This window comes from Nerophis lumbriciformis, linkage group LG14, assembly GCF_033978685.3.
Source record: "Nerophis lumbriciformis linkage group LG14, RoL_Nlum_v2.1, whole genome shotgun sequence".
Lineage (NCBI taxonomy): Eukaryota > Metazoa > Chordata > Actinopteri > Syngnathiformes > Syngnathidae > Nerophis > Nerophis lumbriciformis.
The window spans coordinates 23,507,504-23,532,601 of record NC_084561.2 but is presented as its reverse complement, the minus strand read 5'-3'; the positions used below and the strand labels follow the sequence as shown (position 1 = coordinate 23,532,601).

The 25,098-nt window shown below is 38.1% G+C and overlaps 1 protein-coding gene across 1 annotated transcript in view; it reads right to left on the bottom strand.

The window, feature by feature from the left end:
* Positions 1 to 428: 428 nt before the first annotated feature.
* anos1b (anosmin 1b) overlaps positions 429 to 25,098 on the bottom strand; it is a 108,663-nt gene continuing 83,993 nt past the window's right edge. The window contains exons 9-15 of the mRNA XM_061976367.2: positions 24,018 to 24,156; positions 20,896 to 21,144; positions 15,485 to 15,579; positions 8,723 to 8,885; positions 8,398 to 8,630; positions 8,157 to 8,298; positions 429 to 574 (exon numbers count right to left, since the gene is read on the bottom strand). Coding sequence (XP_061832351.2) covers positions 8,158 to 8,298; positions 8,398 to 8,630; positions 8,723 to 8,885; positions 15,485 to 15,579; positions 20,896 to 21,144; positions 24,018 to 24,156 — 1,020 coding nt within the window. The 3' untranslated portion in view covers positions 429 to 574; position 8,157. The remainder of the gene's footprint in view (positions 575 to 8,156; positions 8,299 to 8,397; positions 8,631 to 8,722; positions 8,886 to 15,484; positions 15,580 to 20,895; positions 21,145 to 24,017; positions 24,157 to 25,098) is intronic.

Below are 25,098 nucleotides of genomic sequence, written 5' to 3'. Positions count from 1 at the left end.
TCCTGAATAGTATAACGCAATATCATGAACAGACCAAAAATGTATCACACAAACACATTCATACACATTTGAGTACAAAGTTGAAAAGTAACAATATCTAAAATACACTATATTTGAGTTTTCTTCAGCAAAAAGAACCACATTTAAGATAACATTGCAGTCCCTCTGAAATAAACACAATCTATATATTTGTATTTGTACATACGGTCAGTGCTAAATCATTTTCTACATGATATAATACAAAATCGGTGCCAACACCTCCTTAAGGGTGTCATTTGGTTCCAGTGAAGTTGAGTGCATTCATCTTTAGTTCAGCAAATGGCTTTGGGAGAAGTGTGATGTACTGTATATTACTGTTGCAGAATTGACTTTTTACATTATCTGTAATAAAGAACTGTCACCTGACCCCTTAAAATTATGTCTGTTTACAAAACAATCAATGCAAGAGGGGAGAATACTTCTTCTGAATGTGCTTCATTCCACCTTTGAATTAAAACAAGTTGCATCTCGAATGACATACCAGTTGTTGGTAAAAAGAAAACAATGGTACAGCAGAGTCCTGTAGCACGTAGATCTGAAAGAGATACATGCAATTATTAGTTTATTTTATTGGTTTGTGTGATAGTGACATCATTGCACATACTATTGCACAGCTAATTTTCTTTTGTTGTCCCCTCGCAAAGGCAAAGTGACAGCACGTTAAAAACATATCCACTAATAAAATCTAAACTAAAGATGAAAAAACGCTTCAATAAAAAGAGAGCACCCGCAGAAAGATGAAATCAACAACAATGAATACATTAGACCAGTGGTTCTCAAACTTTTTTCACCAAGTACCACCCTGGAAAACACTTGACTCTCCATAATGACCAACATTAAAATACAGTACAATAGTAAGCCTAAGTATTCATTAAAAACAAGGCAGATGTTTTATTTAATGAGTATAATGAATATTTTGGGCACTGTAGCATTACACACAGTTTGAACAGTAGCACTCTGTTTGAATATACAAAAATAAAAACTACTTTAATCAAGTGATTCTTTGGCATACCACTAGCTCAGGGGTCAGCAACCCAAATTGTTGAAAGAGCCATATTGGACCAAAAAAAAAATCTGTCTGGAGCTGTAAAAAATGTAAAGCCTTAGATAAGTGTTATAATGAAGGCAACACATGATGTAAGAGTCTACATTAGCTATATTAGCCTACTATCAAAATGACTATGTGTCGCAGGCTGACGCAAATCTTTGTTGACAGAAATGTTGAAATGTAATATTTATTTGACACATTTTTACAACATTGGAAAACATTACTAAAACGCAGGCTTGTCGGAGGGTGTGATAACTCCTGGAAATTACTGGCTTAGAATGGCCAAAGGTAAATATGTGTGTGTTCAAGTTGAAGAAAACAGAAACTACAAATAAAATGACCTCAAATATACCTAAAATACGAGGCATAATGATGCATTATGTACATAAATAGCATGTTACCGTCGATTAGCTTGCAGTCATGCTGTGACCAAATATGTCTGATTAGCACTCCACACAAGTCAATAACATCAACAAAGCCCACCTTTGTGGATTCACGCACAGCATAAAACGTTTGATGGACAAATAGAGACAAAGAAGGAGTGGCATAAAACACATCTTTCTGTGGCAGCACCAAGGAAAGTTGTACATGTAAACAGACTACGGTGCGTTCAAGGACTTCCGAAATTAGGACAAAATGGCGCGCGCCAAATACTCTCATCAGTGAAGCATGTTTAATGTAAGCAGTGGGATTTCTAACAATTAGGAACTACATAAATACTGTAATTTGATATCGATATATATTTTTTATCTTGATAGATTGAAAATTAACACCAATGAGTTGACTGATGAACATTATCACATAATTTATTCAGAAAATGTAAATAACTACAAATAAAGATCAGTGTTGGGTTAGTTACTGAAAACCAGTAACTAGTTACAGTTCCTTTATTTCAAAAGTAACTCAGTTACTAACTCAGTTACTTAAACCAAAAAGTAATGCGTTACTGTGAAAAGTAACTATTTAGTTACTTTTTTTTCTTCTTTTTTTTTAAAAAGCTCCCATTAATGCCCTTTTAGCCTTCATTTCAGTACTGTTATTACACTGGAGAATAATACAATGTGTTGATCAACTTGACATGCATTTGCATCACTGAACTCTGCTAAGCAATGTGGTCTACATACAACACACAAAGACAAAGATAAGTTTCAAAGGGCCAATTTGTTTCAGACCAGAACAAACTGACAAAACTATTTTAAATAGCTGCAACATAACATACATACAGTAAGTAACAAACAGCATAATAACAACATAGCTGTAAACCTGGCTTCACCTAAGGAAGTCACACGTAACATACACAAAGTCTAAGCAGGCAGATTTGAATTGTTGTTTTGGGCAGTAGACGGGATCTTTGATCCAAGACACAACTTACATTTAACTAAAATGTTCTTTTCTTTGTGCTCGACAAAGGAAAAGAAGTGAGAATATCTCATACTTGCCAACCCTCCCGAATTTCAGTGTCTCTCCCCGGGACAACCATTCTCCCGAATTTCTCCCGATTTCCAGCCGGACTTAAGGCACCCGTCCTTCAGGGCGGACCTGAGTGAGGACAGCCTGTCGTCACGTTCGCTTGGCCAACCAAAAAGTAACCACAGAACACTATACCGTGTAGTGTTCTGTGGTTACTTTTTGGTTGGCCAACGGTTTACGTTGTATTGCGCACCCCCTCCCCCCCACACCCACACCCAGTCACACACAGAGCGCGCCTGCAGCTTGTGACACTAGAGATTCAGAAGGATGACACTGCAGCGCTCCAATAAAACACACTCAGATCTTCTGTTTCTAGCCGATACTACATAAAAAATAACGTAAAATAACGCAGTAACGCATCATGTAGTAACGGTAACTGAGTTACTGAATATAAAAAAATAACGCGTTAGATTACTAGTTACCGCCGAAACTAACGGCGTGACAGTAACGCGTTACTTTGTAAGATAGAATACTATTAACAGCAACATGTAAATGTAAAAAAAAACAACAACATTATGATTTGTACAATTTCAGAATGTGCTCGTTCTTTTTTTAAACAAAGAAAACAATCTGAAGTTGTCTTTCTTTTTAAGTTATCGTGCCGTGATTTTACCAGTCCGCCTCACTTGGGAGTAGATTTTTTCTCCATGTGGCTCCTGATCTAAAATGGGTTTGACATCCCTGTGCTAAGTATACATAGTCTGTGGTAATGTTTAGTTGTAGAATGTGACCCTGAGCAACATCAAATCAGCAATGTACGAGAATCTTCTTCAATATACGACAATTTTAAGCTTCTGGTCTGATAATTTGTCATTTGCCAACCGGAAACACCAGTGGAAGCCCAAGTTACTCAGTTGTATTTACAAACCTGTTTTATCGAGCACCCACACACCAAACCAGCATCCTATTGGACACCTTTCGTTTCATTTTAATAAAATAATAAAAGCATTTTATATTATTTGTATTAGTATAGTATTATTAATTGTTTGGATGCGTTTGAGTCATATTCTCATAGTTTTTTTTCTAAAGTTAAGTGCAGATCCGTCAGATTGGTACCTTTCACATTTGAATCGATATGGTTCCAATTCCCGGTAAATTGATACGGATTATTATAGGGCTGCTCGGAATACACGTTATGACGGTAGAAACGATATACAACATATCACGATAGATACATAATCGATATCAATATAAAATCGGTTCGATAAAACATTCAATATATTTTTTGGTCAGATGAAATTAGAAGTTACAAAGCAGGGTTCGTTGTATGAAGTCACTCGCGCTTTTTAGGAAGCCACCAAAACAGAATGTATCACTGAGCAATGGGAGGGAGACGCTAAGAGCCAATCACGTGACAGCATCAACTAACATTTTGGTTGCGCCGTCTTTCTGTCTTGCTGGGGATTCTCTGCAAGGAGTGAGACGAGAGACTGATCTCTTGATATCAGCTCAATAACAGAAACTTGCCCTTAGTTTTGTTGGTTTTAATGCAGACAGTGCGGCAACATCCTGACACTTCCAATGTGTCCGTTTAACTACAAGCTCCCCAAACTACTCTCCGTAGTGTCCAATAGCTGATACACTACTGCCACCTAGTGTCTCAAAACTGCAACTACCTTCAAGTCGACTGCACCTTATCCACTAAACAATAACACCCTTGCTAAGTTGGAAATTGTATTACTGTATTTATTGGCAGTCACAAAAATATAATTAATTATTAGGGATGTCCGATAATGGCTTTTTTGCCGATATCCGATATTCCGATATTGTCCAACTCTTAATTACCGATACCGATATCAACCGATACCGATATATACAGTCGTGGAATTAACACATTATTATGCCTAATTTGGACAACCAGGTATGGTGAAGATAAGGTCCTTTTTAAAAACATTAATAAAATAAAATAACAGAAATAAATTAAAAACATTTTCTTGAATAAAAAAAGAAGTACAACAATATAAAAACAGTTACATAAAAACTAGTAATTAATGAAAATGAGTAAAATTAACTGTTAAAGTTAGTACTATTAGTGGCCCAGCAGCACGCACAATCATGTGTGCTTACGGACTGTATCCCTTGCAGACTGTATTGATATGTGAAGTGAAGTGAATTATATTTATATAGCGCTTTTTCTCTCGTGACTCAAAGAGCTTTACATGGTGAAATATATATACAGATATATATTGATATATAATGTAGGAACCAGAATATTAATAACAGAAAGAAACAACCCTTTTGTGTGAATGAGTGAAAATGGGGGAGGGAGGTTTTTTTTGGGTTGGTGCACTAATTGTAAGTGTATCTTGTGTTGTTTATGTTGATTTAATAAAAAAATAATAATTAAAAACCCCCCAAAAAACCCGATACCGATTAAAAAAAACAACCGATACCGATAATTTCCGATATTACATTTTAAAGCATTAAAATGTATTATCGGACATCTCTATTAATTATCATTATCGATCAATATAAAAACGTATATTGTGATCGTTTTCGGCCATATCACCCAGCCCTACTTACTGTATGTTGTTCTGCACAATGAATGCTAAAACAAAATTACATTATGTCTTTGCTTTTGTTGTTGTTTTCATTTTTTTAATCAATTTAGGTTTGCTAATGCGGTGTTTTTCAACCTTTTTTGAGCCAAGGCACATTTTTTGCGTTGAAAAAATGCGGAGGCACACCACCAGCAGAAATCATTAAAAAACGAAACACAGTTGACAGTAAAAAGTTGTTTTCGCAATTGTTGGGTATGACTTAAAACCATAACCAAGCATGCATCACTATAGCTCTTGTCTCAAAGTAGGTGTGTTGTCACCAACTGTCACATCACGCCCTGACTTATTTTGAGTTTTTTGCTGTTTTCATGTGTGTAGTGTTTTAGTTCTTGTCTTGCACTCCTATTTTGGTGGCTTTTTCTCTTTTTTTGGTATTTTCCTGTAGCAGTTTCATGTCTTCCTTGACCACTATTCCCCACACCTGCTTTGTGTTAGCAATCAAGAATATTTCAGTTGTTTTTAATCCTTCTTTGTGGGGACATTGTTGATGGTCATGTCATGTTCGGATGTACTTTGTGGACGCCGTCTTTGCTCCACAGTAAGTCTTTGCTGTCGTCCAGCATTCTGTTTTTGTTTACTTTGTAGCCAGTTCAGTTTTAGTTTCGTTCTGGATAGCCTTCCCTAAACTTAAATGCCTTTTCTTAGGGACACTCACCTTTTGTTTATTCTTGGTTTAAGCATTAGACACCTTTTTACCTGCACCCTGCCTCCCACTGTTCCCGACATCTACAACGAAATTGGCTACCGGCTGCCACCTACTGATATGGAAGAGTATTACATGGTTACTCTGCCGAGCTTGACAGCACCGACACTCAACAACAAAACATAATGTGCAGACTATAATTACTATACTTGCCAACCCTCCCGATTTTCCCGGGAGACTCCCGAATTTCAGTGTCTCTCCCGAAAATCTCCCGGGGCAACCATTCTCCCAAATTTCTCCCGATTTCCACCCGGACAATAATATTGGGGGCGTGCCTTAAAGGCCCAAAGGTCCTCTACAACCTGTCGTCACGTCCGCTTTTCCCCCATACAAACAGCGTGCCGGCCCAGTCAAATAATATATGAGGCTTTTACACAAACATTAGTGAATGCAAGGCATACTTGATCAATAGCCATACAGGTCACACTGAGGGTGGCCGTATAAACAAGTTTAACACTGTTACAAATATGCGCCACATTGTTAACCCACACCAAACAAGAATGACAAACACATCCGCACCGTAACACAACATAAACACAACAGAACAAATACCCAGAATCCCTTACACCACCGCTACCACCAAACCCGCCCCCATCTCCCGAATTCGGAGGTTTCAAGGTTGGCAAGTATGATAATTACTGGTTTGCAAAAAAATATTTTTAACCCAAATAGGTGAAACTAGATAATCTCCCACGGCACACCAGACTGTATCTCTCGGCACACTAGTGTGCCGCGGCACAGTAGTTGAAAAACACTGTGGTAAGGGACTACAAAACCCATTGAGAAACACTTCCATTATAAGTTGTACACCGCAACATTTATACCGCGATATATACCGTTTGCGGGAAGGGATTCAATTTATACTGTGATATTAATTTTGGGTCATACCACGCGGCCAATTTACAGTATTAATTTTCTGTATTTTTGTGTGTGTTTAAATGTGTTAATAAATGTTCAAATAATGTTTAAAAAAACCAAATCTTTTTTTTTTCCGTTTAACATTTTACATTGTCCAATCGTTATCTTATTTTCTTACTCTTCTGTGTCTCATTTGCAAGTACTGTACTACACTGTATTATATAATAGATTTTACATGCAGTTGCGATTTCTGAGGCAGTTGATGGTAGTAGCCTCTAGACTACGATAGCCAGGAAGAAGACTTTGCCATTTCCCAGTCTTGTCTCTTGTTGAAACCTAAAAAGTGTTCATACGGCAAGTATTGTACTTATTGCATAATTGTTGATTGTAACGTGCAACTTAGCTAGAGTTTTGATTTGAAATTCGTAGGTGTTGAAATTGCCATTGAAAATCACTAGTGCTTATCTGTAGCATATAAATGGAAAACCGAATGCTAATTGTAAATAATGTAAATAATTCAATGTATATACTCTGATGATTAACTTGTGTGATGACTGTATTATGCTGATAGTATATATTTGTACCATGAATCGATTAACGTGGACCCCGACTTAAACAAGTTGAAAAACTTATTCGGGTGTTACCGTTTAATATTAATAATAATGGATTAGATTTATATAGCGCTTTTCTAGACACTTAAAGCGCTTCACAGAGAAGTGAGAACCCATCATTCATTCACACCTGGTGGTGGTAAGCTACTTTCGTAGCCACAGCTGCCCCGGGGTAGACTGACAGAAGCGTGGCTGCCAGTTTGCGCCTACGGCCCCTCCGACCACCACCTATCATTCATCATTCATTCACCAGTGTGAGCGGCACCGGGGGCAAGGGTGAAGTGTCCTGCCCAAGGACACAACGGCAGCGATATGGATGGTAAGAGGCAGGGAGCGAACCTGCAACCCTCAGGTTTCTGACACGGGCACTCTACCCACCAAGCCATGCCGCCCCATTTAGTGGTCAGTTGTACGGAATATAATAATATAATATAAATCTATTAATAAAAGTTTCAATCAATCAATCAATCAATCAAAGCATCGAGCTCGCACATTTTGACAAGTGGAGCCCTACAGTACTTTTGAGGGCCTTCTTGCTTTGTTGGTAAGGAAAAATGTAACATAACCTAAAGGCAGTCAGGCTGAGTCCGCTCTGATTGCTTGACTACTCGTTACCCCGCCAAGTGCTTGAGCCGGTGCCGAGTCTGCAACCGGATGTGTTGATCAAAATAAGGCACTGTTTGATTTTACATGAAGCAGTACCAGGTGGTACCGACGGACTTCGGTCGGTAGCTTACAAAAGCCTCCACTTCGGTACCGACCTGAACTAATTTATTTTCTATGATTATAGCGGGGCCCAAGCCACCCTAAAATAAACCCAGTGATGTTCATGCTCTGATTATTTGTATGCATTCAAAAAAAGCTACCTCACAATGGTGTGTCATTTGCAGGAGTTTGAAACGTTTTGGAGACCGCGGCACCGTTGCTGCCCCCTGTTGTTAAAACCTGAAGCTGCACTTGGTAAACACTGTCACTCTGGAGGCCATGAACCATCACTGCCCGCTGAGACTGAAAGGTAGAAAACAAAGGTAGAAGACAATGGAACAGTCAAAAGATGGAAACTATGACACACACGAAAAAGTACATAGTGCTTGATTTCTGTCTCACCGGTGCAACTGTCTGCGTCTGAGAGATAAGCGTGTCCTCCTGGCCTTTTACCCTCATGGTAACTCCTGACTGCAGCGCCCACGTGAACTGGAACCCTTCAACTTCTGCCATGTCCAGTGCATGCTGGGATACCCGCCAGCGAAATACAGCCAGCAGCGTACCATTGACTTGATAAAACTCTGCTGTGAGCCGCTCGGGACGGAGTACCACCTTTCTGCCTGCTGGGGGGCGCTCTGACACAAAGGATAGAAAACGTTCCCTTTTCTAATCTTTTATCAATCTTATGAAAAGAGTTTATGAGCACTCATAAAATCAAGGATGATACCTTCAGCGTAGCAGGGTAAAACTTGGCTTTCTTTGACCCCGACGGAGGAGCAAGTCGGAGTCGTTACCCAGGCAACAGCCTCTGACCCAGGATCCGTCTTCATTGCCACAGCCACCCAGTACTTACAGGCAAACAGTAGGCCTGTAATGGTGTAATGGGTACCCTGGAGGGAGAAAGTATGTCAATGTTTGTGAGAGACCCAATGTTTCATGTGACATATTACCTGTCTTTGGGAACCAAATATAATATTTATTTCATCTTGGAAAAAAAAAACCCCACTTGCAACAATTTGTGCTTGGCAGCTAGGTTTATGGGCACCATCAAAGGGTGAGAGATGATGTCATTGTTTAAATTATACACTTCACTGAACAAATATCTCTTTCAATGACCTCAACAAATTGCACACAGCGCAATTATACTTATCAACTATGACAGCATGAATTAAGAAGTTACTAGTGGGACACTAGGCATGTGTTTTTCATAAAAATCTATCTGTTATGTGTATTTTCTATATGTATTTTTTCACGTTATATCTTTCTCCAGGTACTCTGACTAAATTGTCAACAGTCGAATAAATGAATGATTGTTTGTCTATGTGCGACTTTTCTGCAGGTGTTAAGAGGCTAAAAAAAGAAATTGTTAGCTTCTTTCGTCGTGAGCGTGAATTTTATTGCAGCTGTAACTAATCATTTTTATTGCGAATTTCGATTTGAAATCAGAGAAGACGTTTGGAGAGATGTGCAGTACGCCCCCTTAACGAATCCCATACAAACTGGAAATAATGTTCTACAAGCTAACTAATTACCCTTAATGCAGGCCCGGGCAATTATTTCGACTCCGGGACCACATTGAGAGAAAAAATGTGTCTGGGGTGTTTAATTGTATGTATGTATGTATGTGTATATATATATATATATATATATATATATGTATGTATGTGTATATATATATATATATATATATATATATATATATATATATATATATATATATATATATATATATATATATATATATATATATATATATATATATATATATTATATATATATATATATATACACACACACACATATACATATATATATATATATATATACATATATATACATATACATATATATATATTTATATATATATATACATATATATATATATATATATATTTATATATACACACATACATACATATATATATATAAACATATATATACATACATATATACACATATATATATATATACATATAATATACATACTATATACATACATATACACATATTATACATATACATATATACACATATATAGATATATATACATATAATATATATACTATATACATACATATTATACATATACATATATACACATATATATATACATATTATATATATATTATATACATACATATACACATTATATATATATATTAGATACATACATATGCATATACACATATTATATATATACATATATATTATATGTATACTTTATACATACAATTACACATATTATATATATACATATATACACATATATATATATATATATATATATATATACATATACATATATATATACATTATATACATACATATACATACACTAGAGATGCGCGGTTTGCGGACACAACCGTGGAGTCCGCAGATAAACCGCGGGTCGGGCGGGAAAAAATAGATTTTAAATAGATGCGGGCGGTTGGCGGTTGAACCAATTCGGAAATATATATACATAGTTAAATGTTGTTACCCACATACGAAAAACGAGCAGCACTCTTTGAAACAGTCAATTATTCATCAGGCACCGCGTCCCAGCAACAAGTGGCGCAAGTGAGCGCTCCTTCAGCGCAGCAGGGCGCATTTTAGAGGCCAGGCGGTCTCGCATGAATCCTGGCACTGCCATTTTATTCCTGCATAGTGCTAACAAAAAAAAAAGTAAGTAGACATACGGTTGGATATGTTACACGAATTAGTCTATGTTACCTATAGGCTATACCAAATAAGCCCATCTCTAACCTATATTGAGTTCGGTCAGCTAAATAATTTTGATGGTTACGTGTTGTTTGGGCGCACTACAATGCAAAGGAATTAAGGCAATTGCGTTGTTTATTGTGTTTTTTTTCTATTCGAGATATACTACTATGTGTGAATAATTATTTGGCCTCGCTTTCAAGTGAAGCGCATCTCCGATTGGCGACAATGTAAGGATATTTAGCCTGCTTTGTTTGTCGCGACCGTCTATTTTCATTATAATTCAAGTTTGATGATAAAGTGCAGTCTGATGGGTTTGATTTCCCCCCTTCAGCTATTTGCCTTGGCCAATAAGTTGCAGGTAATTTATTATTATTATTTATTTAATTTATTTTTGTCTAAATAGAGATGACATACATATGTTATTGTATAATTTAAGTTTGTGCGCGTGATTGACAGCCTAAGGCTTACGAGGCACATTTTTTATTTATTTTTTTATTTAATCTTAAAAACGTATGAGCCTATGCCTATGCCTACAACATAGGCTATGTGTTTATCTTTATTTTCCTGCCTGTCGTTGACAATGGAGATTGTCTGATATTTTGTCATGGCTGCAGATCAATCAACAAAGGTTCATCTTTGTCGCGAAATTGTTCACTGCTTCACTGTGCACCCCGCCCTCGTCCCTATTTGAGCATTATAACGTTAACAAGTTAATATTCATTGAAATAAATTCAGAACATTTTTTTTACCTAACGAAAATATAGGCCTAGTTTTTCTAAAACATTTTTTTAACTTCTTAAAAGCCTCGTTCTGCTTTCTGCAACTGCGCACACAAAGTGTGAGGAACGCACTTCTGATCTGAGGGCATTGGCAACAATAGTCAACACTTTCTTAATGGAAATGACAATAATATTAAAATACCGTAATGATAAATAATATTATCACGCATTAATATCTCTTAGCCACTAATGCCTGGCCAAGATATATTAATGCGTGGCACGCATGAATGTCTCTGCTACATTGGATCAGTCTCCTTTCTTTAACAGGCAAAAGCTTTATAACCTCACTAATGCATTGCATCGTCTATATTAGATATATAACAACGGGCGGGTGCGGGCGGGTGTGGTTTTGATAAAATGTTGGTTCGGGTGGATGGCGGATGGTTGACGACTTTTGTGATGCTGTTATAAATAAATGATAAATGGGTTGTACTTGTATAGCGCTTTTCTACCTTCAAGGTACTCAAAGCGCTTTGACACTACTTCCACATTTACCCATTCACACACACATTCACACACTGATGGAGGGAGCTGCCATGCAAGGCGCTAACCAGCACCCATCAGGAGCAAGGGTGAAGTGTCTTGCTCAGGACACAACGGACATGACGAGGTTGGTACTAGGTGGGGATTGAACCAGGGACCCTCGGGTCGCGCACGGCCATTCTTCCATTGCGCCACGCCGTCCCTGTTGCGGATGAAATAATTGCCTATCCGCGCATCTCTAACATATACACATACTATATATATATTAGATACATACATATGCATATACACATATTATATATATATATATATATATATATATATATATATATATATATATATATATATATATATATATATGTTCTGTTGTAAAAATCTGCTGTACAGTATGTGTGCTTGGGTCCCTTTTTTCAGGAACACTAAGACAAAAAAACCAGTGTCTGATAAAATGCTATATCGTTATGACAAACCACCTTAAAAAAATCGAAATGGAATTTTTTTTTTTTTTACTGAATAACACACCCAGGATGTACCGTACATGAAAATAAAGAATGTGGGATTCACAATATTAACTATGAACTGTAAAACACTGAATAGTAACAAGATATGAACATAGCTCCTCTTTTCTTTTACTTTTGAATCACCTCCTCAATCGACATCATTTACAACAATTAAACAAATTAGAAAAAATTCAACAAACACGGCAAAATATGAATGCAAAGGGTAAAAAAACAAAACAACCACAATCTGAGTATATCACTTTTCTGCAGAACTTTGTTGTAATAAATCTGCTTCCACGTCTTTCCACGTTTTAGGCTGGCTGCACTGGAACAAAAAAAAAAACTCGCCCACACTGCTTGGTGCCTCATCTGAGCTGCTGTGATGTAGATTACCGTAATAACCTGTATATCACCCAAAAGTGTATACTCCAACCATTAACATATGTTCTATAGTTCAAGACTTACGGCAGTGCTTCTCAAATATGTTCTGTTACGCCCCCCCCCCAGGAAGAAGAAAATATCTTGTTTTTAGTAATAGTTTTAGCTCAGTTTGGCAGTATCGCAGCCCCGTCCAAAATCCCATAGCGATAATTGCTCATTAAATATCGCTTCAAACGCTGACATCGCAGAGTTTTAGAAATACAGCCATACTTTTTAGGTTTATATTGTAGCCAAACCTTTCCCTAAACATATAATGTTGAAAAAATATTGTTTTGATTCATAGCTTTTATTGTGTTTTGTTTACTTTTTCAATTAATACCAAAGCAGCGTAGTAGTTTGGAAATGGTTTCATAAAGCTTTTCTTTTCCCCTCTGGACCTATTTTATATTATACAAACATGTGACTATACTTTTTACCATTATTGCTCTATAGCCCTGGTAATAGTAATGTCCCAAATGGGGTGACAAACAATGTCTTGTTTAGGGCCACAAAAATAGTGTGGATAATAGCGCAGTGTTTCTTAACCATTGGCCATTGATGGGCCGCCAAAAAATATCTGTTTTGTCATCTGTGGTCCGTATGGACCGCAGAGGTACTTAGCTATGGTACACTTTTCCACCACTTGTGGCAGTAATGACAATATAAAACAAACATAGGAAGTCTGTAGCTTAAGTCATAGAGAAGTTTCTTAAGCGCAGAAATTATGACTAAGGTGCTAAAGCTGTATTTTCATTTGTTCAAATGAATTTTATTTGATAAGTATTTATTAGTATTTATTTTTGTAATCAGCCTGACCTAAGTCTTGATAATAATCTGTGTGATTAACACATAGCTTCATATCATTTGACAAGGTTTATCCTGTTAAACTGTAAGTAGGTTAGATATAATTATTAGAGATGTCCGATAATGGCTTTTTTGCCGATATCCGATATTGTCCAACTCTTAATTACCGATTCCGATATCAACCGATACCGATATATACAGTCGTGGAATTAACACATTATTATGCCTAATTTTGTTGTGATGCCCCGCGGGATGCATTAAACAATGTAACTTTACCATGAATTGATTAACGTGGACCCCGACTTAAACAAGTTGAAAAACTTATTTGGGTGTTACCAATTAGTGGTCAATTGTACGGAATATGTACTGTACTGTGCAATCTACTAATACAAGTTTCAATCAATCAATCAAAAACAAGGTTTTCCAAAATAAGAGAACAACTTTAACTCCAGTTATGGAAAAAAGTGCCAACATGGCACTGCCCATATTTATTATTGAAGTCACAAAGTGCATTATATTTTTTAACATAAGGAGGGCGGGGGTGTATATTGTAGCGTCCCGGAAGAGTTAGTGCTGCAAGGGGTTCTGGGTATTTGTCCTGTTGTGTTTATGGTGTGTTACGGTGCGGATGTTCTCCCGAAATGTGTTTGTCATTCTTGTTTGATGTGGGTTCACATTGTGGCGCATATTTGTAACAGTGTTAAAGTTGTTTATATGGCCACCCTCGGTGTGACCTGTTGATCAAGTATGCCTTGCATTCATTTGTGTGTGTGTAAAAGCCACATATATAATGTGAGTGGGCCAGCACGCTGTTTGTATGGAGGAAAAGCAGACGTGACGACAAGTTGTAGAGGACGTTAAAGGCACGCGCCCAATATTGTTGTCCGGGTGGAAATCGGGAGAATGGTTGCCCCGGGAGATTTTCGGGTGGGGCACTGAAATTCGTGAGTCTCCCGGGAAAATTGGAAGGGTTGGCAAGTATGCCCTATGTCCGTGTTTTACCGGATATTTACTGCTCCGTACAGCGGCGTTTTAAAAAGTCATTAATTTTACTTTTTGAAACCGATAATTTCCGATATTACATTTTAAAGCATTTTAAAATCAAGAGTAAGATTAGCAATTCAGTGTTGATATTTGAGTGGGCCCCGGGCCCATTTTTAGTGAAAAAGTTGGGTCCCCAGGTCAAAAAGGTTAAGAACCCCTGGCATAAAAATATTGGGGAAAAACTGCCACTGGCAATTAAGCGCCCCCACCTGGCTGAATGTATGCATAACATCAGATACAGTGCAGAATGTATTCTGTTTGTGTTTGCAAATAGCCACGCATTAGCCATGTCGCTCCCAAATGGTCACACATTGAGGGATTTCTGTACTTATTCATCATACAGACGGTAATTTTTTTATTTAAAGAAATTAAAAAGTCTATCAACATTGAGCATTAACCGCCGTAATGTAACTACCTGTGAACCTGAAAAGCAGCGACACATCCAAAAACTAATATAAAGGTCAAAATCGGGCCCGTGGAAGAAAAGTGCGTACATTTTTGCAGGTCTGTTCAAATGATACATTTGTAAAGAAGCAAAGAAATCTGAGACTCAGATGATGAGAAAAGGGATGTAGGACAAAGTGCTGATGGCTGAGAGACATAGTTACACAAACACAGAAGATGAGGGCATTCCATTAGGAAAAATGAGTTATGGTGCTGAAACCCAACCTGCCATACACTCACATAAGCAATAATAAGCAACAGCCAACAAACCCCTGTGTGTGACACATCATTAGTCAGCCAGGACAGATCTACCTGCACGCTTGCTGAGCCCCCAGTGCCTGTGATATTAGTGCTGCAGGTATGTGGACGCCACCGCAAAACGTATTCACCCGGGTGACGAAGTCTGGCTGAAACACAAAAAAGAAAAGAGACGTCAGACGCGCATACTGAGAAGGAGCAAGACCAACATGTTCCAATCCTGTTTTTGTACCAACATTTTCTATCTCCTCCTCCTGTCCAGCTGCCAACATCTACAAGAGAGAGGGGAGGGGGGCACTCTCTTGCGTTTGACCTCTCAGGCTACATTTTGTCTGAGTTCACTGTAAATATATCCCATATAACAAAGTTCAACATCAAACATTATCTAAACCAGGGATTCTCAAATGTACTAAACGGGCTGTATCTAGTGGTACGCCAAAAATCACTTAATCAAAGTACAGTGTTTTATTTTCCTGTATTCAAACACAGTTTTACTGTTCAAACTGTGTGTAATGTTACAGTGGCCGAAAACATTTAATATACTTGTTAAATAATACCTCTGCCTTGTTTTTAATGAATATCTGGGCCTACTACGCTACTGTAGTTGAATGTTAATCATTATGGTGGTAGTTTTTTTCTGAGGTGGTACTTGGTGGTATGAATGGAAAAAAAAAACAGCTATGAAATACAATATAATAATGGTATATATAATAATCTCAGGCAAAAAGTCAAATTAATCATTATTATTAATTATAATTATTAGAGATGCCCGATAATGGCTTTTTTGCCGATATCTGATATTCCGATATTGTCCAACTCTTAATTACTGATTCCGATATCAACCGATACCGATATATACAGTCGTGGAATTAACACATTATTATGCCTAATTTTGTTGTGATACCTCGCTAGATGCATTAAACAATGTAACAAGGTTTTCCAAAATAAATCAACTCAAGTTATGGAAAAAAATGCCAACATGGCAATGCCATATTTATTATTGAAGTCACAGAGTGCATTATTTTTTTTAACATGCATATTGTAGCGCTCCGGAAGAGTTAGTGCTGCAAGGGGTTCTGGGTTTTCTTCCGAAATGTGTTTGTCATTCTTGTTTGGTGTGGGTTCACAGTGTGGCGCATATTTGTAACAGTTTTAAAGTTGTTTATACGGCCACCCTCAGTGTGACCTGTATGGCTGTTGACCAAGTATGGATTGCATTCACTTGTGTGTGTGATATTATGTAACTGGGCCGGCACGCAAAGGCAGTGCCTTTAAGGTTTATTGGCGCTCTGTACTTCTCCCTACGTCCGTGTACACAGCGGCGTTTTTAAAAAGTCATGAATTTTACTTTTTGAAACCGATACCGATAATTTTGAAACCCATCGATCCATCCATTTTCTACCGCTTATTCCCTTTGGGGTCGCGGGGGGCGCTGGAGCCTATCTCAGCTACACCGATAATTTCCGATATTACATTTTAAAGCATTTATCGGCCGATAATATCGGCAGTTCGTTACTATCGGACATGCCTAATAATTATAAATAGTTTTTCAAATCAATACAGATATTAGGGCGCTGAATCTTTGGGATTGGATTCTTGGGGTTAACGATTCGATTCAGAAACGATTCTCGATTCTAAATAAATACTTTTGTAAAAACATTAGGTGCCAGTTCTCTGATTAACTACATTCCTCCATAAAACTTTCGAAACAGCTCTGATACATTTTCTTATTACTTAAAAGAAAATTGGTTTTGTTTAGTAAAATTCCAGCCAAACATTTAATAAAGTCAATAAAAATAAGGCAACAAGAGAAGTATCTCCAACTTCTCTTTTGTAAAGTAAATCTGTACAGCAGATATGGGCATCTACATCAACTATATAATTTGCCTGAGTGGCTAGAAGGGAAGAGAAAAAATTAAAAAATTAAAAATTAAATAAATTAAAAAGAGAAAAAATTAAAAAATTAAAAATTAAATAAATTAAAAAATCAAAAATGTTTTTATCGATTAAGAATAGGTAAAAATAAGAATTGCGATTCATTCAAAAATTATTTTTTTTTACACCCGTAATAGATGTTGAGTGGTATCTTGACCTAAGAGTGCCTTAACTATTTGACATAAGAGCTGTCTCTTTGCTAATTGTTGTGCTTTAAGTTACAGGCAAAAAGTGGAATTACAAGCGTCCCCGTTATTAGTTGGCATAGCAAATGCCACAGTCAACCCCACAAAATCTGCCACAAACATCTGGTTTTATTCACTCTTATAGCTAGAGATGGACATAACTTGGTTTTTCCATCCATGGGAACAAAGAAAGTGAGTGTAAAGGACAGTGCTGAGAATAAGTAGTGAACGGTATTCACTGAATTAAAGAAATAAATCATCAAAAACAAGTGTGTCGTCGACTTGGCGAAGTATTGCGAGCGTATCGCGGCTAGTCTGCACCATAGTGTAGCAGGAGACATCATAACACCAGTCAAGGACGTTAAAACAGATCTAAAATGCAAACATTTATCCATGAAAAAATGGAGAAGCTGTGGATGGTGGGTTTGACAGCGAAGCAGCTCGAAGGAGATACGATAGAAGTCCGCTCTCCAAGGTAAATACTGTGCATTATTTATATAACAATATACATTGTTTATTGTGGGCCACATGGAAGTTATGGCTGCCTAAAGAGGGCCGCTTGTAACAGTGAATATACAGAATATGAATATAAACATATGATAGCTTCAATAAACAATTTACAAAGGCAATTGTGTTTGATTATTATATTTTTACTAACATATTGATGTTTAACTTGCTTTGGAATCTTAACAGATAGTATTTATTTTTAATAACCCCTCAAAAAATGTTTGTTGCTTGTTGCATGATTAGATAATGTAAAAGTTTAGAATTTATATAATTGCATGTAGTAAATGTTTTTGTCAAAACTGAAAAAACGCATTTAGCTATAAAAGTGCTTCACTGATGCTCATTAGTTGCAGTCTTTCATGGGTCACGTAGGATGATTTGATGGGCCTTGAGTTTGACACCTGTGCTGTACATAATTAATACATTATTTCTTAAAACTACTTTAGTTCTTTGTAGTACATTATATTGTAGTGTTTCTTAACCATAGGCCCATTGTTGGGCCGCGAGCGCCCATAGAGGGCTACCAAACAATATCTCTTTCTCAGCTGCGGTCCGTATGGGCCGCGGTGGTCCTCAATTGTAATACACGTTTCCACCACTTGTGGTAGTAATGACAACATCAAACAAACAGAAGAAGTCTGGAGCTAAAGTCATACAGAAGTTCCTTAAGCGCAAAAATTATGACTAAAGTGGTGAAGCTGTATTTTCATTTGCGCTTAAATATTTTTAAACAGTTTAATAAACATACATCTTTATTACTAATATTATTATTATTTATTATTGTCTCTTTTGGTCTTATCCCCCTTTTGTATCTGCAATTTCCCCCTCTGTCTTCTTTTTATCCCCTCCTGCTCAGGTCAGTCTGTGCCAAACATTAAATATATTTATTTAATAAAAGTCAAATTCAAATGAGGCAAGCATTTATAAAGTAAATCTGTACAGCAGATATCAGCATATACATCAACAATATGATTTGCCTGTGTGGCTGGATAAGACATTCAAAAATAAATAAATATGTATATTTATATATATGATTTATTTATTTTAGCACTGCATATTTTCATCTCATTTAATTTTTCATCAGTGTTTAATTCCCTCCTTTTGCAGTATATTTGATTAGTTTTGTAGGAGGTTAGATATAATTACTAAATACGGTTTAACTACTAATTCAATATTATTTGAGTGGGCCCCGTGCCCCTCTGTAGCAGAAAAGTTGGGCCCCGAGGTCTAATAGGTGAAAAACCCCTGTTCAATTGTATTGGTTTGAAACAATATTTCTTATCTAAAAGTCAGTGACGTGCAGACACTAAAGGCAGGTGAGGCGGGGCCTCACCTGCCATCTGATGAAGTCAGTGCCTCACCAGCCATGAACCTCACCGCACGTCACTGCTAAAAGTTCGTTTTTCTTATTCCAAGGATGACACATGTTAAAATTGTGCTGTTTCAATGTGTGACGTTGATTTGAGATACAAGTGTTTTGAGTTAAGAGCTCCGTCACAGAACCAATTAAGCTCGTAAGTTGAGGTACTGCTGTACGTTATATATTGTTATGTATTTGTATCAGTGACGTGCGGTGAGGTTGATGGCTGGTGAGGCACTGACTTCATCACAGTCAGATTTACAAACATATGAACCCTAAAGAGTATCTTATTCACCATTTGATTGGCAGCAGTTAACGGGTTATGTTTAAAAGCTCATACCAGCATTCTTCCCTGCTTGGCACTCAGCATCAAGGGTTGGAATTGGGGATTAAATCACCAACAATTATTCCCGGGCGCGGCGCCGCTGCTGCCCACTGCTCCCCTCACCTCCCAGGGGGTGATCAAGGGATGGGTCAAATGCAGAGGACAAATTTCACCACACCTAGTGTGTGTGTGACAATCATTGGTACTTTAACTTAACTTTAACTTTACACATACAAACTGTAGCACACAAAAAAGCACATTTAATAAAAAAAACGTTATTATGGTCTTACCTTTACTTATAAGTGCGGGAACAGTGGTGTTCGTGTTGTAGGAGTTGTGAATGAATGAAATATGAAATCCATGCTGCAGTCTGCAGGTGTACCTAATGTTGTGTCCCTGCAGTCGTTCACGGCTCCTCCGGCGCAAGCATTGTTGTTTTTGCACTTTTTGGCTTCTTGTTGAGTGACTTTTTTTGGGTGGATTCGGTCTTGCACGTGGAGGGTTTGGGTGTGGGCTTTGGTTGATGTGGCGCTCCCGTCGGGGGGTGCAGTCTGCGGCGGAGGTGCATTAACCGGCACCAGGAGGCGGGATTACGCGAGTCTCACACAGTGCGTCTTCGCAGCAGTTTTATGATTGTTCAGCACAAGAAATACGTTACACACATACAGTTGTTGACAAAATACACTGTACATTATATACCTCAGCTAACTAAACTATGGAAATGTATAATATAATTCATATAGCAATACGGTTTCACTGCACAGCAGGCCAGCAGTTAGCCGAGTCCGCAGTCCATGGTGAGGCACAATTGAGTGACGTGCCTCAACTGGCTGCTGATCACCGCACCGTCTCTTCTCAGTATTTGAACGGCACATGTGAAAATTCAGCGATTTTGAATAAAAATAATCTAAAACTGGTGAAGTTAAATGGAAAATAACGTTATAGTATAATCACTGGATACATATAACAATTAAATTATTTTTTTTTCTTTTTACATTTTTTTTCTTTCCATGATGGCAGGTGAGGCACCTCCAGTGACCGCATGTCACTGATTTGTATTATTATAGTAATAAAGATTTTATGCTATATTACTATGTGTTGGGAGCTTGTTTTTGTCTTTTTGTTGGTGTTGTGTGTTACCATAGCAACCCACCGTGGTTAGACCTCTTCCAGAACACCTTGACCTGCAGCTGACCATTATGGTAATGGGGGGCAGCAACCCCCAGGCGAAGATCACCGGGGATGATTGGGTCGAGTGGGGATTCCGGATGAGGTGGAGAAGACAAAAGAGGACGCTTGGGTGAGGATGAGGACGGCAGGGAAGGAGACAAAGGCAGCGATGGGGATGATGAGGATGACGTGAAGGGGAGCTCATTGGAGAAGTCCTCTGCTTTGGTGGAATCTAATGGACCAGGAGGACAAAATTAGTCAGTGTATATCTGACTCATTTAATGAATATGAAAAACACTTTTATTCCTTTACATAAGGATGCTTGTAAACATGCTTCCTTAACCCCTTTATCACTCATTTATTCTCAAGCAAGCATTATTTATGTAGTCAAAGTAGTGACAAAACAGTAATGGGTGTGTTGCAACGTATCGAACATCCATCCATCCATCCATTTCCTACCGCTTGTCCCTTTTGGGGTCACGGGGGGTGCTGGACATCTAATTTAAAAAAATATTATGCAAAGACCATCATAGAGTGCCTCCTGCTTTACACTCAAAGACACTGGTTGGCTTCATCGGACCTTAAAACCCTCGTCTAGGATTACCTTTATGAATGATAAATGCTGACATATGTTCCAGTTGTTGCTCTCTGGCTGGACAATTTGAGCTTCAGCTGGTTCACAATACCAACAGGTCAAAATACCTTTGTTGCCTGGATGACTATTAACTTGCCACTTTCCGCACCCTGTATGGTCAGTGCGTTTAAAATAACAGACTTCGCTGACGAAGTGAGCGAGGATATCGTAAACTCAATTATGTATGACTCAGTTTAGAAATGTGAGCTGTGAACTGCACGGTGATAATGAATGGCGTGAAACAAGTTATTACAGTAAATGTGGGAAAATACACTATATTGCCAAAAGTATTTGGCCACCTGCCTTGACTCGCATATGAACTTGAAGTGCCATCCCATTCCTAACCCATAGGGTTAAATATGATGTCGGTCCACCTTTTGCAGCTATTACAGCTTCAACTCTTCTGGGAAGGCTGTCCACAAGGTTGCGAAGTGTGTTTATAGGAATTTTCGACCATTCTTCCAAAAGTGCATTGGTGAGGTCACACACTGATGTTGGTCGAGAAGGCCTAGCTCTCAGTCTCCGTTCTAATTCATCCCAAAGGTGTTCTATCGGGTCCAGGTCAGGACTCTGTGCAGGCCAGTCAAGTTCATCCACACCAGACTCTGTCAACCATGTCTTTGGAACCTTGCTTTGTGCAATGGTGCACAGTCATGTTGGAAGAGGAAGGGGCCCGCTCCAAACAGTTCCCACAAGGTTAGGAGCAAGGAATTGTCCAAAATGTTTTGGTATCCTGAAGCATTCAAAGTTCCTTTCACTGGAACTGAGGGGCCAAGCCCAACTCCTGAAAAGCAACCCCACACTATAATTCCTCCTTCACCAAATTTCACACTCGGCACAATGCAGTCTGAAATGTAGCGTTCTCCTGGCAACCTCCAAACCCAGACTAGTCCATCAGATTGCCAGATGGAAAAGTGTGATTCATCACTCCATAGAACGTGTCTCCACTGCTCTGAAGTCCAGTGGCGACGTGCTTTACACCACTGCATCCAATGCTTTGCATCGGACTTGGTGATGTATGGCTTAGATAAAGCTGCTCTGCCATGAAAACCCATTCCATGAAGCTCTCTGCGTACTGTACGTGGGCTAATTGGAAGGTCACATGAAGTTTGGAGCTCTGTAGCAACTGACTCTTTGCACTATGCGCTTCAGCATCCGCTGACCCTTCTCTGTCAGTTTACGTGGCCTACCACTTGGTGGCTGAGTTGCTGTTGTTCCCAAACTCTTCCATTTTCTTAAAATAAGGTCGACAGTTGACTTTGGAATATTTAGGAGCGAGGAAATTTCACGACTGGATTTGTTGCACAGGTGGCATCCTATGACATATCCACGCTGGAAATCACTGAAACAAACAAATGTTTGTAGAAACAGTCTCCATGTTTAGGTGCCTGATTTTAAACACCTGTGGAGATACACAAAGTGATTAGGACACCTATTCTGACTACTTTTGGCAATATAGTGTATCTCTCTTAGTGAGGTAAGGCTTTGTGCAATAACTGGCGTACATTGTCACTGTGTTCCGAAAACCAGCATGTCCAATTGGGTCATCGTGGTTTACAGTATTTTATGAGGTTTATGTTGGTTTCTAGACAGTCAGAAGGATTTTACATTTACTCTTTTATTTTTTCCACACATTTTTTTCAAAGCAGTAGAGTGTTATTTGTTTGTTAGCTTGCAAGATGACGTGAAAAAACAATACACAAACTATATCTAGAACCAAAAATGGTACAACATATATGTTTTGTTATTGTGTTTTGTTATCCTGCTTTTTCCACCAAGGGCTACATATTACACTTGAAAATCCAAAGATTCGGGTGCCACTTTGATATAGTGAATCCTGCAAAAAGACTCAAAAAGTATAAACATTGAAAGACAAAACTTCCTGTTATCAGTTATTTGTATTAGGGATGTACAACGTAATGCTTCTGGACTGGCCTGCAAGTAGTGCAGACCTGTCTCCCATTGAAAATGTGTGGCACAGTATGAAGCCTAAAATACCACAACGGAGACCCCGGACTGTTGAACAACTTAAGCTGTACATCAAGGAAGAATGGGAAAGAATTCCACCTGAAAAGCTTAAAAAATTGGTCCCCTCAGTTCCCAAATGTTTACTGAGTGTTGTCCAAAGGAAAGGCCATGTAACACAGTGGTAAAAATGCCCCTGTGCCAACTCATTTGCAATGTGTTGCTGCCATTAAATTCTAAGTTAATGATTATTTGCAAAAAAGAAAAAAAAAATTAATTTCTCAGTTCGAACATTAAATATTTTGTCTTTGCAGTCTATTCAATTGAATATAAGTTCAAAAGGATTTGCAAATCAGTGTATTCTGTTTTTATTTACGATTTACACAACATGCCAACTTTACTGGTTTTGGGTTTTGTAAAATGTCAAATTACATATCTGGCCATGCTATCATGCAAATTCAGATTGTATGAGCCTTCACAGTGAGAGGAGGTTTCATTATATTTACCTTTATAAGACAGCGTAGTAAAGACAATGTGGGCTCTCGGGCTCTTTAATCTCTTCTGACCCCAGTAGGCCACCGACTGAACAGACAGGAAGTAGGAAGCTGCAGGAAGAAGACCCTGTAACCACAGCTCACACTGCACCTATAACACAACATCAAATGGAAGGATGAATAAAAGAATTACATTGATTCGTCACAAATCTGCACCAATGTTGTTTCAGGTTCTTGACTGGTGTCCTGCGGAAATTATGCCAAATATCTTTGGCTTCAAAAACCGCAACATTCAATATCAGTTTTATAAAGCCATTTAAAGATGTGTGCCCTCTTCTATGACTGACAGGCAAATACATGTTCTCCATTAGTCTGCTCTTTGACTGACAGCTCATTAACTGACTCTTCGTCAGTCAAACCTGAGCCAGCCACAACAAAGAGATGCTTGGATGATAACGTGTCCGTGTACATTTCCACGTGTGTGTGTGTGAGTGTGTCTGTGTGACAAAATGTCACAAAGTTAAAAGCTGGTTCTGGGTGACTTGCGGAGAAAACGAGGTTTAGGTATTTCCCAGTGCGACCAAGATAGACAAAACATATGGCCCGTACAGTCATGTGCGTGTGTGTATTTGTGACACTCAAAAGACAAGCCTGGGTTTCTATTTCAGTGCTTAATGTCATAGGATATTATATGAAAGAGACCAATGTATATTCATAACCACTAATTCAGCAGAGGTTTTCCATGTTTGAGGAAGCTTCCTTCAGTTTCCTTTTTCATACATGGGTTTTAAATGCTGCATATCCCACATCGTGCATAAAATGACATGGACATTAGTTTTATACAAATCTATTAAATGTACAATGTTGGTGATGAGCGCTAAAATGACAGGTTTACTGCTAAATCAAAGGACATGCTGTGTGTATATCTCTGCTCCTTTTGCTGCTAAATGATGTGCTTGTCTGCCAAGTGATGCTGCCTTGTCTTTGTGCGTTCTGTTAGTAGATGCAGCTGAACGTAAGAAACACTTGTCAAGAGGTCTCATTTACATTCCGGGTCTCCCAGCCAAGCAGAACAGAGGACCAGACTAAAGAT